Source organism: Rhinoderma darwinii, chromosome 3 (genome assembly GCF_050947455.1).
Source record: "Rhinoderma darwinii isolate aRhiDar2 chromosome 3, aRhiDar2.hap1, whole genome shotgun sequence".
Lineage (NCBI taxonomy): Eukaryota > Metazoa > Chordata > Amphibia > Anura > Rhinodermatidae > Rhinoderma > Rhinoderma darwinii.
The window spans coordinates 251,676,506-251,704,151 of record NC_134689.1 but is presented as its reverse complement, the minus strand read 5'-3'; the positions used below and the strand labels follow the sequence as shown (position 1 = coordinate 251,704,151).

The 27,646-nt window shown below is 44.8% G+C and overlaps 1 protein-coding gene across 1 annotated transcript in view; it reads left to right on the top strand.

Moving 5' to 3' along the window:
• HCN4 (hyperpolarization activated cyclic nucleotide gated potassium channel 4) overlaps window positions 1–27,646 on the top strand; it is a 200,975-nt gene that overhangs the window by 140,663 nt on the left and 32,666 nt on the right. The window contains exon 5 of the mRNA XM_075857742.1: window positions 12,515–12,661. Coding sequence (XP_075713857.1) covers window positions 12,515–12,661 — 147 coding nt within the window. The remainder of the gene's footprint in view (window positions 1–12,514; window positions 12,662–27,646) is intronic.

Here is a 27,646-nt window from a genome sequence, read left to right as displayed (position 1 = left end):
ACATCTGCCCATTGCTTTCAATGGGAATTACGATGTTCTGTTCCCACGAGCCTTTATATTACGCATCGCTGTCAAAATACGGCACGTAAAATGACGGCTCCCTCTGCTCGCTTCTGAACACATGTCCGGAAGCCGCGACTGGAAGTAGTCACCTTACTGTCCGGCCGCGGCTTCCGGTCCACAAGAAAATGGCGCCGGATGTCGCTCGGCTCCCGTTCGCATTCTCTATGGGGATGTATGTGCTGTATTCCATCTCTGTATGTGTCGTTAATCGACACATACAGAGATGAAAAAAAAATGGCAGCCCCCATAGTGAAGAAAAAGTTAGAAAAAAAAAAGAAAGTAAAACACAAACACACAAATAAATAAAATTTATTTGAATAAAACACTAAAAGCAAATTGATATCACAATTTTTTTTTCGTGACACCCGTGCTTTAAAGACCAACTGGAGTGTTTTTACTTTTGACCAAATGGGTGTTGTAAAGAAGTGTATGAGGATGACCAATCAGTGACTAATCAGTGTCCTACACTTCTCATTGTTCCAGCCCAGCTTCTTTCACTGCACAATCACACTGTGCTGTGGATCATGCTGGGCTGGAACAATGAGAAGTGTATGAGGCTGATTGGTCACTGATTGGTCATCCTCATACACTTCTTTACAACACCCACTTGGTCAAAAGTAAAAACACGCCCAGTTGGTCTTTAAGAAACTCATTAGAATAAATCTAAAATTGCTCATAACTTGAAAATGATCGTTGGTGACAGAGCCTCTTTAAACTACTATAACAATACTACATTACTATACCAATACTACATTACTATAATACTACATTACTATAACAATACTGCATTACTATAATACTACATTACTATTATAATAATACTACATTGCCATAATACTACATTATAATAATAATACTACATTACTATAACAATATTACATTACTATAATACTACATTACTATAACACTAGATTAATATAATACTACATTACCATAATAATAATAATAATAACATTACATTACTAGAATACTACATTACTATAACAATACTACATTACTATAATATTAATAATATTAATACTACATTACTATAAGGCCCTGTTCACACAGAGTTTTTTTTACACTATTTCTGACGGGGAAACCGTGTCGGAAAATGCGCCAAAAAAACTGCCGAAAAGGCCTCCCACCGTCTCGCGGGAAAAAGAAGTGTCATGCACTATCTTCAGGCGTTTATGTTTCTGACCCCCCATTAACATCAATGGGAGGCAGAGAAAGAGTTTTTCGCTGTGTTTTTGCCCGCGGCGCTCAATGGCCGTGGGTGAAAAATGGCGCGAAAAACGCAGCAAATGGCGTGCAGGCAGATCAAAATCTGCCTCAAAATTCCAGACGTAATTTTGAGGCAGAATTTTCTGCCTGCAAAAATCTCAGTGTGAACAGGGCCTAACGATACTACATTACTATAATAATACTACATTACTATAACAATACTACATTACTATAATAATAAACAAAACAGATAAAAACAAGTGGACATATATACAAAAACACCGAAAAAGGCCATACTTACAAATGGACACAGCCAGGTCAGAAACGCTGATGAAGGAGAGTGAGCAGGTGCTTTAAATAATAATAGCCACTCCCACTAGTCTTGAGGGGAGTGGTGTGTGGTGCATGGGATGTGTAGTAAGAAATAATAAATGAATAGTGTATGTGCAAGTGTAATAATATAAGTGAAATATAGGGGGCAGTAATGAGTAAAGTGCCTCAATAAAAATAAATTAATAATGGGGTGCAAGTGTGTGAAACATGGAGGGATAGTGTGTAAGTCATGAGGCGCAACGTGTATAGCCAGGTAGAAGCCTATTTGTGACGCCCTGATAATTCATAGAGCGGGCTACCCTGCTTGCTAAGCCAAACAACAACACACCATACTCTCCCAGCATCAAAGACCCGGCTGTGTCCAAAAGAAGCAAATATAAGTAATAATGAAAAATACCTGGGGTATTAGTGATCATTTTGGCCAAAAGGACGCAAGCTCGCAATCCACGACAAGGATCCCCAGACTTGCGAGTCCCTAACTCCCTAACTGGAACAAAAAGCTCCTGATGCACAGACAAAACAGATAAAAACAAGGGGACATATATACAAAATATTATTTCACTTATATTATTACACTTGCACATACACTATTCATTTATTATTTCTTACTACACATCCCATGCACCACACACCACTCCCCTCAAGACTAGTGGGAGTGGCTATTATTATTTAAAGCACCTGCTCACTCTCCTTCATCAGCGTTTCTGACCTGGCTGTGTCCATTTGTAAGTATGGACTTTTTCGGTGTTTTTTTTTTTTTATTACTATAATAATACGACATTACTATAGCAATACATTACTATAATAATACTACACTACTATAACAATACTACATTACTATAACAATACTACATTACTATAAAAATACTACATTACTATAACAATACTACATTACTTTAATAATTCTACATTACTATACTAATATTGCATTACTATAATATTACTACACTACTATGACAATACTACAATACTATAATAATACTACATTACTATAACAATACTACATTACTATAATATTACTACATTATTATAACAATACTACTGTACATTACTATAACAATACTTCATTACTATAATAATACCGAAATTTGTGAGTTTACTCCACGTGCTTATTTTATCAATACAGTTATCCAGCCGAAGTGTCGCTAAATGCAGTCTGGCTGCTCAGTTGGCAGCATTTGGCAGACACAAGTTTGTCAATATTGGGCAGCCCCTTTTTAGATAGTGCCACAGTGCCCTCTGTAGATAGTGCCACAGTGCCCTCTGTAGATAGTGCCACAGTGCCCTCTGCAGATAATACCACACTGTCCTCTGTAGATAAAGCCACAGTGCCTACTGTAGATAATGCCACAGTGCCCTCTGTAGATATTGTCACATTGCCCTCTGTAGATGGTGCCACACCCCCTGTAGATAGTGCCACAGTGCCCTCTGTAGATAATACCACAGTGCCCTCTTTAGATGGTGCCACAGTTCCCTCTTTAGATGGTGCCACAGTGCCCTCTGTAGATGATACCACAGTGCCCTCTGTAGATAGTGCCACAATGCCCTCTGTAGATAGTGCCACACAATCGCATGTAGTGCCACACACTCACCCCCTATAGATAGCTCCATTGGGGCTCCCTCTAGAAGTGGAATCCCCAGCTAGAGCGCTCTGGCCGTGGATTCCTCTGATGGAGGAGCCCCTGATGTCACTGTCCGTATATGGACAGTAACGTCAGGGGATACTCCTGGACCGAATTCACCGGCCAGAGCTTTGCCAACGCTCGAACCAGGGATTCCTCTGTTGGAGGAGCCCCTGAAGTCACTGTCCATATATGGACAGTGATGTCAGTGGATCCTCCTGAACCGGAAAACCCGGTCCGAGCATCGGCAATGCTCTGTCTGGGGATTCCATGCCTAGAGGGAGCCACAATGAAGCTAACTACAGTGAGGGGGTTGTAGTGCTGTCGAATAGGGTCAGGTGTGTTGAACGCTATCTACAGGGGGTTTGCACTATCTACAGGGGGCCGTGTGGCCATTGCTCACCTACCACCAACGATCCAGCAGGGCGGGAAAGAGCCTGCTCACTGCTCCTTCGGCCTGCTCTCTCATCTCCCGAGGGAGCTTTGGTACCCCAGGAACCACAGATGACAGCCTCAGGGGCCGCATGCAGCCCGTGGGCCGAGAGTGTTTGAGACCCCTGCTCTAGATTATTTATAAAATGGCTGCCTGTCTCTAGGTGATGTTGTCATGTTAATAAAGTTAACTGTAAAAAACAACTCACACACACACAGAGGAGACAGGGAGAAGAATATAAGATCTGCTCCTCACAGACACAAGATGTTGCTGTAGGTAGAAATACTTTATAACTTCTGCTCCTCAATAATCTACTATTCACCTGTTATATACCTGGAGAGTGTTACCTGAATTGCAGTGGCTACATGATGTGTAGGTGGTAGGTCACTTGACTGCCGCCATCTTTAGTCCATTCAGTTATCCTATGGATTCATTACTATGGACTAATACCTGTATGTGGGCTTTACCATTGTTTTTTTTTTTTAGACATTGGCTAAATGTCCTGACATAACATGTATATTAGAAAACTGTCTAATTTTATTTTTATGAATAAATTAATAATTATTAACAAATAAAAAGTGGACAGCTATTATTGTAGCAAGTTCAATGTGAAAGTGTGCACGCCTGCCATATATAAAGCTGTTTAGTCATGACATGAGAAAAGAAGCACCTTACGATTATAATCCTTGTTTGGGCGCTTTTTACATCACGGTTTTTGTTTACATTTAGGGTATGTGCATTTGGGACGAATTAGCTGCGGATTTTCCGCAATGAATTTCATTGTCGAAAATCTGTAGTTTATTACAGTAGCAGCAAAGTGAATGAGATAAACGTCATCCACACGCTGTGGAAGAAATCCACAGAGAGAAAATAAATTGACCTGCAGTGCAAATTTTCAATACGCAGCATGTCAATTTATGCTACATAATCGCTGCAACAAATAGCAAATGTTGCAAATTTTTATGATGGGAAAGCTGCAAATCCGTTGAGAAAATCACAAATCTGAAAAAAAACGAAACAAAAAACTTTTTCCTGTGTATATGTACGTAATACAAAAAAGTCCATACTTAGGCCCTATGCACACGAACATGCCCGTAATCACGGTACGTGATTACAGGGAACGACCGACCGCTGACGGTTTCGGACAGCCACCCACATTTGCGGACTATGCTCCCATATAAAATATGGGAGCACGGTCCGTAAAAAGCAAAAAATAGGACACGTCCTATCTTTTGCGGTGCCTTTCAAGGACACCTCCCCGTAAATATATATGGGAAGGTGCCCGTGGGCAATAAAAAAATTAATCGGTCCATACAGGAAGGTGTCCGTGGGCAATAGAAATTAATGGGTCCATAATTACGGATGAATTCTACCATCGTGTGCATGGTGCCTTATTGCTGGCATTGCCATTGCAACAGCTCGATGTTCCCTCAGCTGTTGGCCTCCTGGGATGACGTATCATCCCATGTGACTAATGCAGTGTCATCACAGGAGGCCGCATAGGATCGATTGCATGGTGGAAACCAACGGCGCCCGTTAGAACCCATTAACTGAAAGATACCTTCGAGTATCCACATTCTCCACTATTTTGCTTGGCAGAAACGACTGAATCTCTGAGGGAGGCCCCTAATGGAACCTTCTGACGCAGATGTGAACAGGGCCTAAATCAACATTGCATGTTGAGTTACTTTACAAATACATGCTTTACGTATCTTCTGAGTTACACTGTCCATTGCATTGTTGAAGCTTAGCCGAACTGCCAGATTGCAAGCTTTTTATTTGTTTCTAAAGACAACAGCAAATTGTAAATAAAGCTTTAGGTTATAATATAGGCTGTAACTCAAGATCAGTGCATGGTAAGTAATTTAATGCATTTACAAATTTACTGAACCTATAATGAGGTATATTTACTATTGCTTTCTAGGATTAAGACAGTGTAAACTTAGACCAGGCAGTCAGAAGACACGTCAAATTTATCACAGTGGGGCACATTTTGATAAATCTTGCTAGACATGTTTGAAACTTCTCTTCCTTATACCTCCTCATGGTTGGCTTAGTTTACAATAATTTAAAATGTTGGCGCATGTCGGCACATTTTAAGTCACAACCTTTTTCTGATAAGCCACACCCCTTTTACTAGGCAGTTTTAAAAAGTGTCTAGTGAGGCGCAAACATCTGTTTTTTTTGGCGCAAATCAATCTTAAAATTGTCTGAATTGATTTGTGTCCAAAAAAAATCTCAACCCAAGCCAGAATTCTGGCACAAAAAATCTTCCCCATTATTATAAGCATGTAAGCTGTAAAGTAGGATAGTCTTACCCTTTTATCTGAATGTTTCTCCTCTATTCTGATATATTTTTATACAATCCTCAACATTGAAATTGCAACACCAAGAAGGACAAGCCGTAAGCTTATGAGAATCGAGGAAGTAGCAGGTGTCGCTAAGATCTGCAAATGATCAAATTTTCAAACACCTAACTCCAATCTGTGGCATGTAGGAGGGGAAAAAGCCAGAGTGAAAGCAAAGTTTTTTAGCCACATGAAACCTCAAAATCGGATCAAGTAGTGTGGCATGATTGTGCGATGCCTCCTGTTCGTCTACATGCCAGTTATCGCCACTTGTCGCCAACTGAGAGGGACAGAACCCTTGAACTGATAGACCTTGGTTTATCACTCCGGCAGGATGCTATGCGCCTAGGCCGAGATGTCAGCACTGTTCCACGTTGCATTTCCCTGAGGTCGTGAGAAGAACAACGAATGGGAATGACAGCAAGAGGTGCGCTGAGGCGAACCTCTGCACGGACGGATCGTCTGATTGGAAGAATGGCGAGTAGTGATCCATTCTGTACTGCAAGTGAAATTGGACATCACATCCCACACCTAGGCTGGCAACCAGTGTCGACACAAACCATCAGAAGGCATTTACATTAAATTGGTCTACAAGCCAGACGTCCAGCTACAGGTTTTCCATAGACCACACACACCACTGCTTTCAAAGGCTATCATGGTGCACAGCAAGATGGCAATGGAGGCTGGAATGGAGGTCTATCCTCGTCAGTGATGAGTCCCACTTTTGTCTCGGACGCAACGAAAGCCAGAGATTACTCTGGAGACCACTTGGGCAACGTCATGAAGAGACCTTCACAAGTGAACGTCACACCGGTCCTATTACCGGGATAATGGTATGGGGTGGCATAATGTATGGTAGCCGGACCCTTCTAGTCTTCATTTTAGGTACACTAACAGCTCGGCATTACATTGAGTTGGTTGTGGAACCAGTAGTACGGCCATTTCTCCAAAGTGTCCCATAAGCCGTTTTTCAGCAGGACAACGTCAGGCCGCAAGTTTCTCGTGCTACTGTGAGCAGCCTGCATGGCCTAAATGTGCTACCATGGCCTGCAGCGTCTCTGGACTACTCTATCATCGAGAACATCTGAGACGTCATTGGTCGGCAATTGCAAAGGGAAATGCCAGCAGCCAATCTTGATGATTTGCGTGCCCAAGTTAATTCAGCGTGGCATAACATTCCTCAGACAATCATTAATAACCTCATTGATAGCATGCCAAGGCGTGTAAGGCCTCATGCACACAAACTTATTTTTTTCCTCCCGTAAATACTGGTGGAAATACGGGTCCGTTGTCACCAGTATTCCACCCGTATTTACGGATCCGTTTTCTCTGCACTAATCGGCAGCCCCTACTCTCTATAAGTGATGGATAGAGAGAAGGGGCAGCCCTTTCTGGCAGAGTTTCCACAGTGATTGAAAGTAAAAGAAGTTCATACGTACCCCGGTCGTTGTCTTGGTGACGCGTCCCTCTTTTGACATCCAGTCCGACCTCCCTGGATGACGCGGCAGTCCATGTGACCGCTGCAGCCTGTGATTGGCCTGTGATTGGCTGCAGCGGTCACATGGGATGAAACGTCATCCCGGGAGGCCGGACTGGAAGAAGAAGCAGGGAGTTCTGGGTAAGTTAGCTTTTAATACTATTAACTCCAGCGGTAGTCACTGTCCCGGGTGCTGAAAGCGTTACTGCCGATCAGTTAACTCTTTCAGCACCCTGGACAGTGACTATCCCCTGACATCGCCTAGCAACGCTCCCTTCTATGGGCCTGCCCGTGCAGTAATTACGGCCTGAAATAGGACATGTTCCATATTTTTCAACGGCCCGGGCACTTTCCCATAAGCAAACGGGAAGGTACCGATGGCCTATAGAAGTCTAAGGGCCTGTAATTACGGGCTGTAATTACGGCCCGTGATTACGGACGTTTTTACGTTCATGTGCATGGGGCCTAAGTCTGTGTATATCTGCGCATGGAGGTCAAACTTGATACTGAATAAATCAAGATGTTTGTGATATTTTGTTTCCATTTTTTATCATTTGCATATCATCCTGTGATTTCCAACGATTCCAAAACTTTTCATTCTCGTTGTTGCAATATCAATGTTCAGGAGTGTAGTAGTTATACCAATATATACACAACCGTTTGTAATTTGCGGCCCTGTAAACAAAGCATCCGCAAAACACGGACGGCATACAGGTGGCATCCGTGTTCTGTCCATAGTTTTTGCGTTGCCAAAGACGTGAATGCGTGAGATAAGGACAGGAATAGGACCTGCTCTAAGCTTTGCGGCCCAGTCCCACGGCGCCCACACAGATCCGTAAAAAACATGGTAGTGTACATAGGGCCATAGAAATTACTGGGTCAGCGTGCTATCTCTTAAAAACAAACGGTCGTGTGCATGTAGCCTTACTAAGGAAGCATAGATTTTTAAAGGACAATTAGACATACTGAATGACATTTATAAAAAATGTGAATTCTTCCTTCTTCTGTGACTGTGCCAATATTTGTGCATAGTTTTTGATTTGTGGTTCTATCATATTCTACTAAGGGTATGTTCACACGGCTTAGCAAAATACGTCTGACAATACGGAGCTGTTTTCAAGCGAAAACAGCTCCCGATTTTCAGAAGTTTTTGTAGCAACTCGCGTTTTTCACGGCGAATTTTGACCATGCATTTCTTTTTAGGGCGGGTTCACACATGGCGGATTTTCACTTAAATTCCGCTGCGGACACTCCGCAGCGTTAATCCGCAGCGGAGCCGTTTCTCCATTGACTTTCACTTTAATTTCGCAGTGTTCGTTTACACGATGCGTACAATTCCGCTGCGGAGCATAGGCTGCGGAGCGGAATGTGGTGTCCGCAGCATGCTCTGTCTGTTGCGGAGCAGTGGCGGACTGGTTGCGGACTCATGGCGGAATTTCTCCATTGACTTCAATGGAGATTCTAAGTTCCGCAATGAAGTCCGCAGCTGTCATGCACATGTTATGTGTGGTGCGGAGCGTATTGGTTTTTTAACATGACATTTCTTCATTCTGGCTGGACCTATGTATTTCTAGGTCTACAGCCAGACTGAGGAAGTCAATGGGGCTCCCGTAATGACGGGAGCGTTGCTAGGAGACGTCAGTAAATAGTCACTGTCCAGGGTGCTGAAAGAGTTAAGCGATCGGCAGTAACTGTTTCTGCACCCGGGACAGTGACTACCGATCCCAATATACATGTATCTGTAAAAAAACATATAAGTTCATACTTACCGAGAACTCCCTGTTTCTGTCTCCAGTCCGGCCTCCCAGGATGACGTTTCAGTGGAAGTGACGGCTGCAGCCAATCACAGGCCAAGCACAGGCTGCAGCGGTCACATGGACTGCCGCGTCATCCAGGGAGGTCGGGCTGGATGCCGAAGGAGGGACGCGTCATCAAGACAACGGGCGGTAAGTATGAATTTCTTTTACTTTCACTAGGGAAAGTGCTGTCCCTTCTCTCTATCCTGCACTGATAGGGAGAAGGGAAGCACTTTTCCTGCAGTCCGCAGCGGCCAGTCCGCATCAATTTTCTGCACATTTTGTGCAGATCCGCAGCCGTAATCCGCAACCCGGATTAGGTGCGGCATTGATGCGGACAGTTGCGGAGGAATTCCGCCATGTGTGGTCATGCCCTTACACGCCGTCTTTTTACACGCCATATTTTGACAACGACACGTAAAATGACACCTCGTGGGAACAGAACACCGTAAATCCCATTGCAAACAGTGGGCAGATGTTTGGAGCCGTTTTTTCAGGCGTAATTCGAGGCGTAAACGGCCCGAATTACGTCTGAAAACACATCTTGTGAACATACCCCTAGGCTGGGTTCACACAGAGTTTTCTGCAGGAGGAAAATCTGCCTCAAAATTCCGTTTGAAATTTTGAGGCAGATTTTCCTCTGCCTGCACACCAATTTTCGTGGTGTTTTTTGCCCGCGGCCATTGAGCGAAATACGCATTCTCTGCCTCCCATTGATGTCAATGGGAGGTCAGAGGCATAAACGCCCGAAGATAGAGCATGTCCCTTCTTTTTCCCGCGAGACGGTTTCTCCGCTCGCGGGAAAAAAAACGCCTCCCATTGAAATCAATTGGAGCCATTTTCGGCAGTTTTTTGGCGCGTTTTGCGGCGCGGTTTCCGCATCAAAAAACTCTGTGTGAACTCCCCCTAAGGCTGGATTCACACACACTATTTACGGACGTAATTCGGGCGTTTTAGCCCCGAATTACGTCCGAAAATGCGGCTCAGAAGCGTCGGCAAACATCTGCCCATTCATTTGAATGGGTCTTACGATGTTCTGTTCTGACGGTCCTTTTTTTTACGCGCCGCTGTCAAAAGGCAGCGCGTAAAAAAGACGCCCGCGTCAAAGAAGTGACTGTCACTTCTTCAGACGTAAATGGAGCCGTTTTCCATGGACTCCATGGAAAAACAGCTCCAATTACGTCCGTAATGGACGCAGAGAAAAGCGCCTGCACATGCCATTACGGCTGAAATTACGGTGCTATTTTCTCCGGAACTGAAAACAGCACCGTAAATTCAGCCGTAACGGACGCTGCCGTGTGAACTTACCCTAAGTATCTTAGATTTCCAAGTGATTTGACTATGTGTGGTAGTGCACTGCATAAGTAAGGCTATTCTGATTTTTACATTATAATGCATTTGTGTAATGAAGTCATACTTTTTTGGAGATCCATAAGCTCCAGTATACTGTAAAATGTTAGACACCATGCTCAAACACTTGGCTGTCACTATAAGGCTATGTTCACACGGAGTATTTTGGGGGAGGAATATCTGCCTCAAAATTCCGTTTGGAACTTTGAGGCAAATATTCCTCTCCCTGCACGCCGATTTTCGCGGCAATTATCGCGCCGTTTTTCGCCCGCGGCCATTGAGCGCCGCGGGCATAAAACAGTGAGAAATACGCTTTCTCCTGCCTCCCATTGAAGTCAATGGGAGGTCGGAGGCGGAAGCGCCCGAAGATAGGGCATGTCGCTTCTTTTTCCCGCGAGGCAGTTTTACTGCTCGCGGGAAAAAGACGCCGACGCCTCCCATTGAAATCAATGGGAGGCGTTCTCGGGCCGTTTCTGCCGAGTTTTGCGACGCGGTTTCCGCGTAAAAAAACTCGGCAAAATACCCCGTGTGAACATAGCCTAAGGCTGGGTTCATACAGAGTTTTTTGACGCGGAAACCACACCGCAAAACTTGCCAAAAACCAGCCGAAAATGCCTCCCATTGATTTCAATGGGAGGCGGAGGCGGTTTTCTCCCACGAGCGTTAAAACCGGCTTGCGGGAGAAAGAAGGGACATGTCCTATCTTCACGCGGTTACATCTCTGACCTCCCATTGACATCAATGGGAGGCAGAGAAAGCGTATTTTGCGGCGTTTTATGCCCGCCGCGCTCAATGGCCGCGGGCGAAAAACACTGCGAAAATCGGCGTGCAGGCAGAGGAAAATCTGCTTCAAACTTCCAAACTGAATTTTGAGGCAGAGTTTTCGCCTGCAAAAAACTCAGTGTGAACCCAGCCTGACAAATCATTTCCTAGGTGTCTGGCATTCACTGGCATAAGAAGACAATATTTACAACACTACCTAGATCACGGTGTCAGAGGTGTGTAGTTTCTGCCAAAACATGGATGTTTCTTGCTTGTTTGAAAATTAATTATTTAGTATGGGAGCTTTACAAAATAATGAGAGAGATTTATCAAAACTGGTCCAATGCACAAGCGAAGTAATTGCCCAGCCATGGCAAACAATCAGGTCACTGCTCTAATTTTTTAAAGTACCTCTGAAAAATGAGAGGTGGACTCAGGGCAACTTCTCCAGACAGTTTTGCTTTAGGCTGGATTCAGACGCAGCGTTTTGCTGCATTTTTACGGCCCGTTTTTATGTGTTTTTAGTGTGGCCAGATGTCACATTTAAAGTCTATAGTTAAATATAAGAAGCAGTACATACAACTGCATTTTGGTTTGTGGCGTTTTTGAGGCAATTTTGTGGTCCGTGACGTTTTTTCCAAATGCAGAATCCTCTGGGTATGGCGTTTATTACAGTTTTCTCTAAAGGAACTTCAAAAACGCCATAAAAAAAAGCATGTACAAAGTGACAATAAATGAAAAACAACCATAGAAAACACGTTACATTTTAAATACGCCGGTGTTTATAGAAACGCTTTTTGATGAAGGTTACATTTTTTGAAAAAAAATCTGTGTGTGAAGTATGCCTTACACATATTTTGATAAATCTCCACCAATATCTTTAAAGGGCATTGAATGGATAATGCCAATGACATCTTAAAATATCAAGGCTTCTTCTAAACTCAATTCAAAACCTCATGTTATCTCTTATTTTCATCAGCGACTACCTAGAATAAATATGAGCCACTAATTGGAATGAAGTTGACATGCTGTGTCTTTGCATATTTTTAAATATTAGTGATAAATTATGAAATCTGTGAACAGAAAATCTATCTTAAATATATTTATTTTCCCTTTATTTTCAGTACAAACAAGTGGAACAATACATGTCATTTCACAAGCTCCCAGCTGATATGCGTCAGCGGATCCACGACTACTACGAACATCGCTACCAAGGAAAAATGTTTGATGAAGAAAGTATTCTTGGCGAGTTGAGTGAACCCCTGCGGGAGGTGAGATCTTAATCTTTGCTGGACATGTGCATGCCTTCTAGTGGGTTTAACCCCTTAACGACAGCCTACGTACTATTACGTCGCTGTCGTAAAGGACTTAACACAACACGACGTAACTGTACGTTGTGTATAAGATGTGGGCTCAGAAGCTGAGCCCGCACCTTCGCCAGCAAGTGTCAGCTGTATATTACAGCTGACACCCTGCTGCAAGGCCTGGACTGGAGATAGCCTCCGATCTAGCTGATTAACCCCTTATATGCCAGCGCTAAAAAGCAAGCACTGCATTTTTGGGGTTACTAGCGAATCGGCCCCCCCGCGATTGCCTAACAATGGTCTCCTGTTTGACAAGTATGGAAGCCTGTTAGGCCCTGCTCAGAGGCGTTGCCTAAAATTCTTCTGGTTGCAAAAAGAAGATTGCTTAGGCTAAGAAGCTGAGGATGCGCCATCAGCCGCGGGTGTAGTTTGCAAAATAGGGGTCACCAGTTGGGGGTTTGTTTTACTATTTGAACTCAGAGCCCTGCAAATGTGGGCCAATGCTGTGAAAATTGACAATCAATAAAATAGGCCTCAAATGCTCATGGTGCTCTTCACTACTGAGCCCTGTCATATGACCAGGCAGATGATAAATGCCTTGAGGGGTGTAGTTTCTAAAATGGGGTTACATCCTGGAGGCTTCCTCTGTACTCTGGCACCTCAGAGATTTTGCAAATGCGACATGGCGTCCAAATACAAACCAGCAATATCTACATGCCAAATAACGCTGCTGCCGTTCTGAGCCCTGCCGTGTGTCCAAACAGCAGTTTATGACCACATGTGGGGTATTGCCGTACTCGGGAGAGATTGCTTTTCAAATGTTGTTTTTTTTTCTCCTTTATGCCTTGTAAAAATTGAAAAACTTTTTATTGGAAAAACCTGAGGGGTCAAAATGCTCACTATTCCCCTTGATAAATTCCTTGAGGGGTGTAGTTTGCCAAATGGTGTATTTTTGGGGGTGTTTCCACTGTTTCGGCATCACGAGACCTCTTCAAACCAGACATGGTGCCTAAAATATATTCTAATAAAAAGGAGGCCCCAAAATCCACTAGGTACTCCATTGCTTCTGAGGCCTGTGTTTCAGTCCAGTAGCACACTAGGGCCACATTATACAAGATATATCTAAAAATGGCAGAATCTTGGCAATAAATATTGAGCTGCGTTTCTCTGATAAAACCTTGGATTTTACCAGAGAAATGGATTAAACTAGATTTTCTGCAAAAAAAATGAAATTTGTAAATTTCACCTCCAATTTGCTTTAATTGCTGTGAAACACCTAAAGGGTTTAAAATGTTCTAAATGCTGTTTTGAATACCTTGAGGGGTGCAGTTTTTAAAGTGGGGTGATTTATAGGGGTTTCTAATATATAGGGCCATCAAAGCCACTTTAGAACTGAATTGGTCCCTAAAAAGAGTAATTTTGACATTTTCTTGAAAATGTGAGAAATTGCTGCTAAAGTTCTAAGCCTTGTAACGTCCTTGAAAAATAAAAGGACATTCAAAAAAACAATGCTAACATAAAGTAGACATATGGGAAATGTTAACTAATAACTATTTTGTGTGGTATTACTATCTGTCTTACAAGCAGATACTGTAAAGGATCTGCCAGACACAGCTTCTTTGTCGACGCCCGTGGTTAATCAGTCTGCACCTGCTCCTAGGTCTGATAGAGTGACTCGATCTGCTACCACTCAGGCTGATAAGCTGAGGAGTGGGAGAACCTATCACAGCCTGGCCAGGCGGTTCTAGCTCCCGCCCTCGGTCTATTTATACCTTAATTTCCTGCTGTCCTTTGCCTGTGATTCTTTCCTGTTTCCTGGCTCTGCTGCTCCTGCTATTACTATTGACCTTGCTTCATTTTGACCCTAGCTTTACTGACTATGCTCCTGCTCTGCGTTTGGTACCTCGTACACTCCTGGTTTGACTCGGCTCGTTCACTACTCCTTTTGCTCACAGTGTTGCCGTGGGTAACTGCCCCATTTCCCTTAGCTTCTGTGTACCCTTGTCTGTTTGTCTGTCGTGCACATATTGAGCGTAGGGACCGTCGCCCAATTGTACGCCGTCGCCTAGGATGGGCCGTGCAAGTAGGCAGGGACTGTGTGGTGGGTAGATTAGGGCTCACCTGTCTGTCTCCCTACCCCGGCATTACAGATACATTTAAATTTATAAAAATGCTAATTTTTTGCAAATTTTCTCTAAATTTTGGTGTTTTTCACAAATAAAAACTGATCGAATTGACCAAATGTTACCACTAACTTAAAGTACGTGTCACTAGAAAACAGTTTTAGAATCGCTTGAAAAAATAAAAGCATTCCAAAGATATTACCACATAAAGTGACACATCAGATTTGAAAAAAATGGCCTGGTCCATTAGGCGAAAACAGGGTGTCCTTAAGGGGTTAAATAGGATATAGCAAATTAGAACTCTGTATGATATTTATATTTACTACTTATTTACAACTCTATAAATTTTTGAAAATCTCAACTCCTTAATACTGCCCATATTTCTCTACCTAATGACCAGACAGTTTTGAGCGGTTTTCTACTCATGCAGATTAAAAGGTTATAATTATTTTTTTTTATATATATACTATTAAAATGATTTTCGCTTTTTTGTGCAACATATATTTTTGTTTTTTTAAATTATTTTTACAACCATTATTTTTTAGGATTATAACGTTTTTAGTCTGTAAAGAATATTTACAATTTTTTTTTAAATTGAAATTGGATTATTCTTTTTTAAAATAAAGAAACCCTAAAATAGAATTTATATTTCTGTCAGCTTTGGTCTATTGTTTATTTTAATATATAACATGACTTAGTTAGAGGAAATGCGTCAAGGTGAGAGCTTCACACTCACGAGTCAGCAACCAGGGTATTCTAATCTACACCTGCCTTAGAGCAGAACATACAAAATCAGCAAACAATTGGTTCATACACTCCCACCACCAAGCTGTACAAACTACACACACCAGTGTGAAATAACCAAGCAAAATAAATTCTCCCGTTTAAGACTGGTGCTGCCTCGGACTTGAGGAAAATAACATTTTAGTCTCCCTCATTGTCCTTGGTAGCACCCAGGGACTTAGGGAGCTAAAGAAGTGTGTGGGGGTAAACTTATTGCCTTAAAGGAACAGTGTCACCAAAAAAATTTTTTTTATATCAGTTTTATGTTAGGGTTTTATTAAAAACGTTTATATTTATTTGTGTGTTTGTGTGTTTTTTTTTTCTATTTTTACACTTTTTTCTTCCCTATGGGGGCTGCCATTTTTTTTTCCATTTCTGTATGTGTCGATTAACGACACATACAGACATGGAATACGGCAGCTCCAGTCCCATAGGGACTGCGAACGGGGCCCGTTCCATCCACTATGGTGTACGCTGTGTGTGTGGGAACGGCGCATGCGCCGCTCCCACACAGTCCGATTTGAAATGCGCGCCGTCCGGCGCCATTTTCCTGTGGACCGGAAGTCGCGGCCAGGCAGTAAGATTACTACTTCCGGTCGCGGCTTCCGGACTTGTGCACATGGAGCAGCGGCAGCAGACGGAGCGGACGGACCGGAGGGAGCGGCGGCGACTGGAGCAGGTAAGTGATTTCTATGTATGTTCGTGTTTCAGTGTGTTTTACTAGTGTATGTAAACCTTCTACACTGTGTGTTAGCTTAAGAAATGGCGACACACAATGTAGGAGGTTAGACCGTTCAAACCCCTCGTTTCTCCCGGCACTAGCCAGGATAAAGGAGGGGGGATTCTGAGAGCTCACTAGAGCGAGGGATTTTTTCCCAATTTTGCAGCATAAAGCAATGTGGTTGCTTTACCACATGCAATGCTGCAATTTTGGGAATTGCTCCATCTAGTGACCAGTGCTGGGAAATATTATAAATTGAATCCAATTTACAATATTTCCTGACTCGTGAAAAAAATAAAAAAAATTAGAACAATGTTTAATCACCTACACACTAACTGTTTAACTAAAAAAAAAAAACATGTTTTGCTGGCAACACATTCCCTTTAAGGTGGTTTTACAAGGGCAGATATCTTCTGTGTTTAACCACTTTTAATGAGCGCTGATCGACAATACAGCTTGTCGATTGGCGCTCTTTTGCTCCATTCACAAGGAACAATGATCATTAGGGGGACGAAAGATGGGTTCAGGTCCCATTCTCCTGGTAACAGGGACTGTCTGCCCAGAAAACGACCTGCTGAGACATTGTTCACTCCTCTTATATGGACTGCGGATATCTTGGCTAGATGAATCTTGGACTATTGTATTATGCGGGCACACCCCTGTTCCATCAGAGAGTTCCTAGTGAATCCCTGTTTGTTGAGGTAAAAAAACCGACACTAAGTTGTCCGACTGAACTTTCACATTAAACCTCAGTAGTAGCTCTTGGAAATAAAGTAAGGCCAATCTGACTGCTCTCAATTCTCAAATGTTCAAGCATAACCCATTTTCTTCCAGTGACCAGACTCCTTGAGACCAATGCCCCTGAAGTAGTGTCCCCCATCTAAAAGCTGAGGCATCTGTTGTCAAGACAAACTGCATTTGAGGAGCAACTATTTTCCCTAGGGAGAGATTTTCTTTCAAGAGCCACCATTTCAGGGCTTATCTGCCCTGGACAGGAATGAGAACCTGACGGTCTAGAATAGATTCTTATCCCAAACTCTGAGAAGAAAGGAGCAGTCTGAAGTGACTGCTGTTACAGGTGTTACCTGAGATTTCTGGAGATTTATCAGAAAACCATGGTGTATCAGGCACCTGATAGTTCTTTGGATATGATCTAGTAGGATCATTTCAGAGGCGGCCTTGACAAAAGAGTCGCCTTGATAATAAATTAAATGCATCTCCTTAATGCGCAGGAAAATGGCCAGGACTACAGAAATCTTAGTAAAGACTCTTGGGGCTGAAGACAGGCTGAAAAGTAAAGCTGTGAACTGCAGATGCTGAAGTTAAATGTTCCCCAAATGCCCCACCCTGAGAAATTTCCTGTGATCCTTGTGAATTGGCCCATGAAGGTATGTGTCACGATCCGCCGTAGCGGAGAGGCAGCTGGCCAAGTCACAGTTTATGCAAAAGTCTATACAAGTTCAGACTGCCCATCTATTTTTAGAGTTGTGCCCCCAGCTGAGAATTCTCGTCCTGTCAGCAAGAAGGACAAAAGACTTTCCAGGAGGAATGTCTCTAATTTGCAGAGGGTTAGCAGCAATATTCCTAGAAGAATCTATAAATGTATTGAGGAGTCTCCTCAGAGTCATTGGTTTCGAAGGAGCGAGACAGGGTGTCAGCCTTCACATTCCTGTCTGCAGGACGGGAGTGAAGAAAAAATTTAAAAACAAAGACCATCTGGCTTAGCGTGGACTTAACCGTTGAGCCGACTGAAGGTATGTGAGGTTCTTGTGGTCTGTATAGATGATAATAAGATGGATAGCACCCTCCACTCCTCTAAGGCCAACTTGACGGCAAGCAATTTCCGATCCCCAATGGAATAATTGCGTTCTGCTGGGGAGAATAATTCTAAGAAGAAGCCACAAGCCACCATCTTGTCTTTAGAGTTCCATACCTACGGAAGAGGCGTCCACCTCCAGAAAGAATTGGCATAATGTAACGGTAGATCAGAGAGTGACTGTAGCAGTGGAGGCAAAACAGGGCAAACCTGTGGCAGGCAGCAGGCAGCAGGCAAGGCATTTTGGCCCCCATTGGAGGACCTCTCCAGAATTCAGTTGAGAACCGGAGCATGTAGGTGAAGCCAAGGCAGGCCCAGCAGGACTGGGTTGATGGCTTTAGGTAGAACAAGGAATGTAATCTGTTCCGAGTGAAGAGCTCCGATTTGCAGTGTCAGTGGTTTAGTGTAGAATACGACAGGATCAAGCAAGGTAGTCCATTCACAGAGGCAACCGCCATAGATCTCTCCAAATGAACTGTGACTAGATGTAGGCGATCCACTAGATCCTGCTGAATAAAGTTTGTAGCTGCTCCAGAGTCCAGATAAGCTGAGTAGGAGTGTGACGTCTCACCAGAGATGATGGTCACAGGAATGTATAATTGGGGAAGGACTTTGAGGCTTGGCGTCGTCTCACCAAGGGTTGCCTCTCCAACCAACTCTAAATACTGGAGTTTCCCGGTTTTTGTGGACATTGGCGCATGAAATGGCCTTTAAGGCCACAATACAGACACAGACCTGAAGAGCGCCTGCGCTGTTTCTCCTGCTCGGACAGTTTGATTCTGTTTACCTGCATAGGTTCCTCAGGTAGGACAACAGGAGGGTGCCAGTCTGTGGAAACGTCTCTCCCGCCGAACCTCCTGAGCATGTTCCTGGATTCTCATGTCAATCCAGATAGCCAACAGGATGAGAGCATCCAGGGTAGAAGGAAGATCGCGGGATAATAGCCAATGTTCCCCCTAAGTCTTAGCAGCTCCTGAGCGGGGCAGTTAGTGAGCAGGGCAAGTCTCCATCAATGGTGGGCAATCTGATGACCACAACTAATACCCCCAGTAAACACTAATATCACGTACTAAGTAAGAGAATAAGAAAACTTATTTTAAATTAGTTTTAATTACTTTTTTACATACTATAATATTAGAAGTCCACCAGTAAAATAGACAGTTATAAACACCAATTATAGGATGAAAGAATCCCTCTCTTACACCACTGTCCCTGTAGATAGCGCCACACAGACCCCTGTAGATAGCGCCACAAACCACCTGTAGATAGTGTCACACCCCCTCCCTGTAGATACTGCCGCACGCAGCCCCCCTGTAGATAATGCCATACAGCTCCCTTGTATATACTGCCACACAGCAATCCCCCTCCCCTTGTATATACTGCCACACAGCAATCCCCCCTCCCCTTGTATATACTGCCACACAGCAATCCCGATCACCCTTGTATATACTGCCACACAGCAATCCCCCTCCCTTTGTATATACTGCCACACAGCAATCCCCTCCCCTTGTATATACTGCCACACAGCAATCCCCCCTCCCCTTGTATATACTGCCACACAGCAATCCCACCTCCCCTTGTATATACTGCCACACAGCAATCAACCTACCTTTGTATATACTGCCACAATGCAATCTCCCCTCCCCTTGTATATACTGCTACACCGCAATCACCCCTCTCCTTGTATATACTGCCACACAGCTATCCCCCCTCCTCTTGTATATACTGTCACACGGCAATCCCCCCCCTCTCCTTGTATATACTGCCACACAGAAATTTCCCCTTCCCTTTATATATACTGCCGCACAGCAATCCCCCCTCCCCTTGTATATACTGTCACACAGCAATCCCCCCTCCCCTTGTATATATTGCCATACAGCAATCCCCCCATCCCTTGTATTTGGTGCTACACAGCAATCCCCCTAGTATATAGTGTTACACAGTCCCCCTCTCCCCTTGTATATACTGCCACACAGCAATTCCCCCCCTGTATTTTACCACACAGCCCCCTCAAAAAACAAAAGATTGTACTTATCTTGCCCAGCTCCCGCAACGGACGAAGCGCTAAACACTAATGGACCATTTGCAATACGAACATGGGAAAACTACAACAACACTCAGGCAAGGAGTGGAAGGGCAGGGTCCTTTTTATAGTCCTGGGTGGTCTGGGAAATAATTAATTAATTACATATGCACGCGCTGGCCCTTTAATGCCGGGAAATAGCGCAGACTTTGCAGGTCAGAGCGACCGGATGCGCTGACGTCTCTGGGGAAGAAGACGTCGGTGTAAAGGATCTGCCAGACACTACTTCTGTGTCGACGCCCATAGGTAATCAGTCTGCACCTGCTTCTATGTCTGTGAGACTGACTCCATCTTCCACCACCCAGGATGGCAGGCTTAGGAGTGGGAGAGCCTATCACAGCCTGGCCAGACGGAGCTAGCTCCCGCCCTCTGTCTATTTATACCTGCCTTTCCTGTTCCTCCTTTGCTTGTGATTCTTCTCTGTTGGTTTAATTGCCCTGCTGCAGCTTCTTGAACTAATGATCCTCTGCTTGTGATTGACCTTGGCTTTTCTGACCACTCTTCTGCTCTGTGTTTTTGTACCTCGCTCATCTCCTGGTTTGACTCGGCTCGTTAACCTCGCTTGTTGCTCATGGTTTTCCCGTGGGCAACTTCCCCATTTCCCTGGCTTCTTTGTACCCTTGTCTGTTTGTCTTTCGTGCACCTATTGAGTGTAGGGACCGTCACCCAGTTGTACCCCGTCGCCTAGGGCGGGTCGTTGCAAGTAGGCAGGGACTGAGTGGCGGGTAGATTAGGGCTCACTTGTCTGTTTCCCTACCCCGACATTACATAATCACAAGCCCATATACCTAGTCTACCCTGGTCCCTGACACTACTATGGACCCGCTTGAGACCCTGGCTCAGCAAATGCAGGGCCTCTCCCTACAGGTCCAGGCCCTGGCTCAGAGGGACAACCAGCCTGATGCTGCCCTGGTAGTGCCCCTCACCTCACCTCTTGAACCCCACCTCAAGTTGCCTGACCGGTTCTCAGGGGACCGGAAGACTTTTTTCTCCTTTCGGGAGAGTTGCAGGCTCTATTTTCGCTTAAAACCCCACTCCTCTGGTTCTGAGAGCCAGAGGGTGGTATAATTATGTCCCGTTCCAGGACGGGCCCCAAGAATGGGCCTTCTCCTTAGCTCCTGACGCCCCTGAACTTTACTCCGTTGATCTTTTCTTTTCTTCTCTCGGGCTCATTTATGACGAGACTGACAAGACTGCCTTTGCCGAGAGTCAGCTGGTGACCTTACGTCAGGGTAAGAGACCTGTTGAGGAGTATTGTTCTGACTTTAGGAAGTGGTGTGTAGCTTCTCGGTGGAATGACCCTGCCTTAAGGTGCCAGTTTAGATTGGGTCTGTCGAACGCCCTGAAAGACCTGCTAGTTAGCTATCCCTCTTCTGACTCCCTAGATCAGGTTATGGCTTTAGCGGTACGGCTTGACCGACGTCTCAGGGAACGACGACTTGAACGTGTTTGTGTTTTCTCCTCTGACTCCCCCATGATGCCTCCCGAGGTTCCGTTGCTTCGTTCTTCCACGGAAGACTCGGAGGTACCTATGCAACTCGGGGCCTCCGTGTCCCCCCAACAACGTAGAGAGTTCCGCAGGAAGAATGGTCTCTGCTTCTACTGTGGGGATGACAAGCATCAAGTGAACAACTGTCCTAGGCGTAAGAATAAGCAGCCGGAAGAACTTCCGTGCCTAAGTGACCATCGGGGAGGTCACTTGGGCGCACAGGTATTTCCCGTAAATATGAAACATAATAAAATCTTGCTTCCCTTTCAGGTCTCTTTTGGTGGTAGGTCTGCTACCGGCAGTGCCTTCATGGATTCAGGGTCTTCTGCTAATATTATGTCTGTGGAATTTGCTATGTCTCTAGCTATGCCATTGATTGATTTTCCTAAACCTGTCCCGGTAGTGGGTATCGACTCCACTCCTCTTGCTAATGATTATTTTACACAGCATACCCCTGTTTTTGAACTCCTTGTGGGCTCCATGCATTTGGAGCAGTGCTCTTTACTGGTGATGCAGGGATTTGGTTTTAGGCCTTCCCTGGTTGCAGTTGCATAATCCCACTTTTGACTGGAATACTGGGGATCTTACCAAACGGGGTAATGAATGCATGACCTCATGTTTTCTTGTTAATTCTATTTCTCTCCCTGAGGAGGTGAACACTCTACCTGAGTTTGTTCAGGACTTTGCTGATGTTTTCTCTAAAGAGGCCTCCGAAGTGTTACCACCTCATAGAGAATATGATTGCGCAATTGATTTGGTACCAGGAGCTAAGCTCCCGAAGGGTAGGATATTTAATCTCTCTTGTCCCGACGTGAAGCCATGAGAGAGTATATCCAGGAATGCCTGGCCAAGGGTTACATTCGCCCCTCTACTTCTCCGGTAGGTGCTGGCTTCTTCTTCGTAGGGAAGAAGGATGGTGGTCTTAGGCCATGCATTGACTACCGTAACTTGAATAAGGTCACTGTAAGGAACCAGTATCCCCTTCCTTTGATTCCTGATCTCTTTAATCAGGTTCAGGGGGCCCAATAGTTTTTCTAAGTTTGATCTACGGGGGGCGTATAACCTTATCCGCATCAAAGAGGGGGATGAGTGGAAGACTGCGTTTAACACGCCCGAAGGTCATTTAGAATACCTCGTCACGCCCTTTGGGTTGTGTAATGCTCCCACGGTCTTCCAGAATTTCATAAATGAGGTTTTAAGAGACTACCTGGGGGTATTTCTTGTAGTGAACCTTGATGACATACTTGTGTTTTCCAAGGACTGGTCCTCCCACATTGAGCATGTCAGGAAAGTGCTCCAGGCCCTTCGGGAAAACAAACTGTTTGCTAAGACCGAAAAATGTGTGTTTGGGGTGCAGGAGATACCGTTTTTGGGTCAAATCCTCACTCCTCATGAATTCCGCATGGACCCTGCCAAGGTCCAGGCTGTGGCGGAATGGGTCCAACCTGCCTCCTTGAAGGCGTTACAGTGCTTCCTGGGGTTCGCTAATTATTACAGATTTATTGCTAACTTCTCGCTCATCGCTAAGCCTCAAACCGATCTCACTCGCAAAGGTGCTGATCTCCTCCACTGGCCTCCTGAGGCTGTCCAGGCTTTTGAGGTCCTTAAGAAGTGCTTTATCTCGGCCCCAGTGCTGGTTCAACCCAACCAAATGGAGCCATTTATCGTGGAGGTTGACGCGTCCGAGGTGGGAGTGGGGGCTGTCTTGTCCCAGGGTACCAGGTCCCTCACCCATCTCTGCCCCTGTGCCTACTTCTCCAGGAAGTTTTCGCCCACTGAGAGTAACTATGATATTGGCAACCGCAAACTCTTAGCCATTAAATGGGCATTTGAAGAGTGGCGCCACTTCCTGGAGGGGCTAGGCACCAGGTTACGGTCCTTACCGACCACAAGAATCTGTTTTTCCTAGAATCTGCCCGGAGGCTAAACCCGAGACAAGCTCGATGGGCGTTATTTTTTACCAGATTCAACTTTTTGGTCACCTATAGGGTTGGGTCTAAAAATATTAAGGCTGATGCACTGTCGCGTAGCTTCATGGCCAGCCCTCCTTCGGCGGAAGATCCTGCTTGTGTTTTGCCTCCAGGTATAATCATTTCCTCTATTGATTCTGATTTAGTCTCTGAAATTGCGGCTGATCAAGGTTCAGCTCCCGGGAACCTTCCCGAGAACAAGCTGTTTGTTCCCCTGCAATTCCGGCTAAGGGTACTTAGGGAAAATCATGACTCTGCACTATCTGGCCATCCAGGCATCCTGGGTACCAAGCACCTCATTGCCAGAAACTATTGGTGGCCTGGGTTGCTCAAAGACGTTAAGGCCTACGTCGCCGCTTGTGAAGTTTGTGCTAGGTCCAAGACTCCCAGGTCCCGACCAGCGGGCTTATTATGTTCTTTGCCCGTTCCCCAGAGACCTTGGACCCATATCTCCATGGATTTCATCACCGATTTGCCTCCATCTCAAGGCAAGTCGGTGGTGTGGGTTGTAGTAGACCGCTTCAGTAAGATGTGCCCCTTTGTGCCCCTCAAGAAACTACCCAATGCTAAGACGTTAGCTACCTTGTTTGTCAAACACATCCTGCGTCTCCATGGGGTCCCTGTCAATATTGTTTCTGACAGAGGGGTACAATTTGTTTCATTGTTTTGGAGAGCCTTCTGTAAAAAGTTGGAGATTGATCTGTCCTTCTCCTCTGCCTTCCATCCTGAAACTAATGGCCAAACTGAGAGGACTAATCAGTCTCTAGAACAATATTTAAGGTGTTTTATCTCTGACTGTCAATATGATTGGGTCCCATTCATTCCCCTCACCGAATTTTCCCTTAATAACCGGGTCAGTAACTCGTCAGGGGTCTCCCCCTTTTTCTTCAATTTTGGGTTTAATCCACGGTTCTCCTCCGTTTCACCTGGTAGTTCCAACAATCCCGAGGTAGATGTCATTCATCGGGAACTGTGCACAGTCTGGGCCCAGGTTCAGAAGAACCTAGAGGAGTCCAAGAGCATACAAAAGACTCAGGCATGTAGAAGACGTTCTGCTAACCCCTTGTTTGTGGTCGGGGGTCTGGTGTGGCTATCGTCAAAAAATTTGCGCCTTAAAGTCCCGTCCAAGAAGTTTGCTCCCCGGTTTATAGGGCCATACATGGTCATTGAAGTCCTTAACCCTGTCTCCTTCCGACTGGAGTTGCCGCCGTCTTATCGAGTACACAACGTGTTTCATGCCTCCCTCCTTAAACACTGCTCCCCGTCCTTGGCTCCCTCGAGGAAACCTCCGGTCCCTGTTCTCACCCCTGAGGGGGTAGAATTCAAGGTGGCCAAGATTGTGGACAGCAGGATGGTCCAAGGCTCCCTCCAGTACCTGGTCCATTGGAGTGGATACGGGCCTGAGGAGAGGACTTGGGTACCCGCCCGGGATGTTCACGCTGGGGTATTGCTCAGGAGGTTCCACCTTCGTTTCCCTTAATAAACCAGGTCCATCTAGAAAGGGTCCGGTGGCCCCTCATAAAAGGGGGGGTACTGTAAAGGATCTGCCAGACACTACTTCTGTGTCGACGCCCATAGGTAATCAGTCTGCACCTGCTTCTATGTCTGTGAGACTGACTCCATCTTCCACCACTCAGGATGGCAGGCTTAGGAGTGGGAGAGCCTATCACAGCCTGGCCAGATGGAGCTAGCTCCCGCCCTCTGTCTATTTATACCTGCCTTTCCTGTTCCTCCTTTGCTTGTGATTCTTCTCTGTTGGTTTCCTGGCCCTGCTGCAGCTTCTTGAACTACTGATCCTCTGCTTGTGATTGACCTTGGCTTTTCTGACCACTCTTCTGCTCTGCGTTTTTGTACCTCGCTCATCTCCTGGTTTGACTCGGCTCGTTCACCTCGCTTGTTGCTCACGGTTTTCCTGTGGGCAACTTCCCCATTTCCCTGGCTTCTTTGTACCCTTGTCTGTTTGTCTGTCGTGCACCTATTGAGTGTAGGGACCGTCGCCTAGTTGTACCCCGCCACCTAGGGCGGGTCATTGCAAGTAGGCAGGGACTGAGTGGCGGGTAGATTAGGGCTCACTTGTCTGTTTCCCTACCGCGACATTACAGTCGGCCACAGGAAGGAGGTCTGTGGTCTGCAGGTAAGGGGAGGCTGCCATTACAGTATGTGTCCTTCAAATCCAACTTGGCCATAAAATCTCCTATCTGAATAATCACTTTCACTCATCTCAAAGACCATGCTAAACTTTTTTTGAAGAGATTTGTTGAGTTCTCTGAGGTCTATGATAAAACAACAACTGTTCTCTGGCTTTGGCACAGAAAATACATGGTAATAAAACCCTGTGAGAGTGAAGTGGAACAAATTCCAAGTCACCTTTTCTTAGAAACTTGTCCATTAAGGCAGAGACTTGAGGATTTCTCCCTGAGTTTACTTTGTACCTTGCTGGAGGAGGAGAGGCAAATTCTAGGTGGTAACCATACTGAATGGTTTTCAGGACCTAAAGATCTGAAGAAGATTCTTACCGGGCTGGAAAAAATCACATAAACTAGCTCCAACCGAAGGATCTGAACGCTTTGAGACAAAAATTGTTCGTGGTGCTAGTATTTCCTGGCTTCTGACCCATAGCAGATACACTTAGTTTTTCAAACCTGAAATCTCTTTTTTCATTTGAACTAAAAGGTATTCTGAATCTCTTAGGAGAATATCTTCTATTACTCCTGAATAAAGATGGATTCTTTAAGGTGCTTGGGAACAGATGACCCTTATCCTCAATTACAGATGTCAGAATTTTTGAAAGTCGATCACCAAAGAAATGTCTCAGTTTATAGGGCAGTGAAAAAAAAATTTTTATTTTTTTTTGGTGACGTGTCTCCAATCCATGGTTTGAGCTAGCTTGGAGTGCCTACTTCAATATAGTTTTTTTTACTGACTAATCCAGATCCTTAATGCACGAGTCACAGAAGTAGAGGCAATGGAAGACTTGCAGAGAGCTAAAGAAAAACATCTCTTAAAGTAATGAGGAATCATGTGTAGGAATTTTCTTGACTGCTTCGAGACTGCCACGTCAACTTTTGGAGGTGCATCCATGGTTCTGAGAAGTTTTCTTTCAGTTTATAGATAGATTTGAAATTACTTCAAACATCTGATCTCTTGTCCGGCTTGTTCCACACCTCTTTAAAGAGGCTCTGTCACCAGATTTTGCAACCCCTATCTGCTATTGCAGCAGATAGGCGCTGCAATGTAGATTACAGTAACGTTTTTATTTTAAAAAAACGAGCATTTTTGGCCAAGTTATGACCATTTTTGTAGTTATGCAAATGAGGCTTGCAAAAGTCCAAGTGGGTGTGTTTAAAAGTACAAGTCCAAGTGGGTGTGTATTATGTGCGTACATCGGGGCGTTTTTAATACTTTCACTAGCTGGGCGCTCTGATGAGAAGTAACATCCTCTTCTCTTCAGAACGCCCAGCTTGTGACAGTGCAGATCTGTGACGTCACTCACAGGTCCTGCATCGTGACGGCCACATCAGCACCAGAGGCTACAGCTGATTCTGCAGCAGCATCAGCGTTTGCAGGTAAGTCGATCTTACCTGCAAACGCTGATGCTGCTGCAGAATCAGCTGTAGCCTCTGGTGCCGATGTGGCCGTCACGATGCAGGACCTGTGAGTGACGTCACAGGTCTGCACTGTCAGAAGCTGGGCGTTCTGAAGAGAAGAGGATGTTACTTCTCTTCACAGCGCCCAGCTAGTACAAGTATTAAAAACGCCCCGATGTACGCACATAATACACACCCACTTGGACTTGTACTTTTAAACACACCCACTTGGACTTTTGCAAGCCTCATTTGCATAACTACAAAAATGGTCATAACTTGGCCAAAAATGCTCGTTTTTTTAAAATAAAAACGTTACTGTAATCTACATTGCAGCGCCGATCTGCTGCAATAGCAGATAGGGGTTGCAAAATCTGGTGACA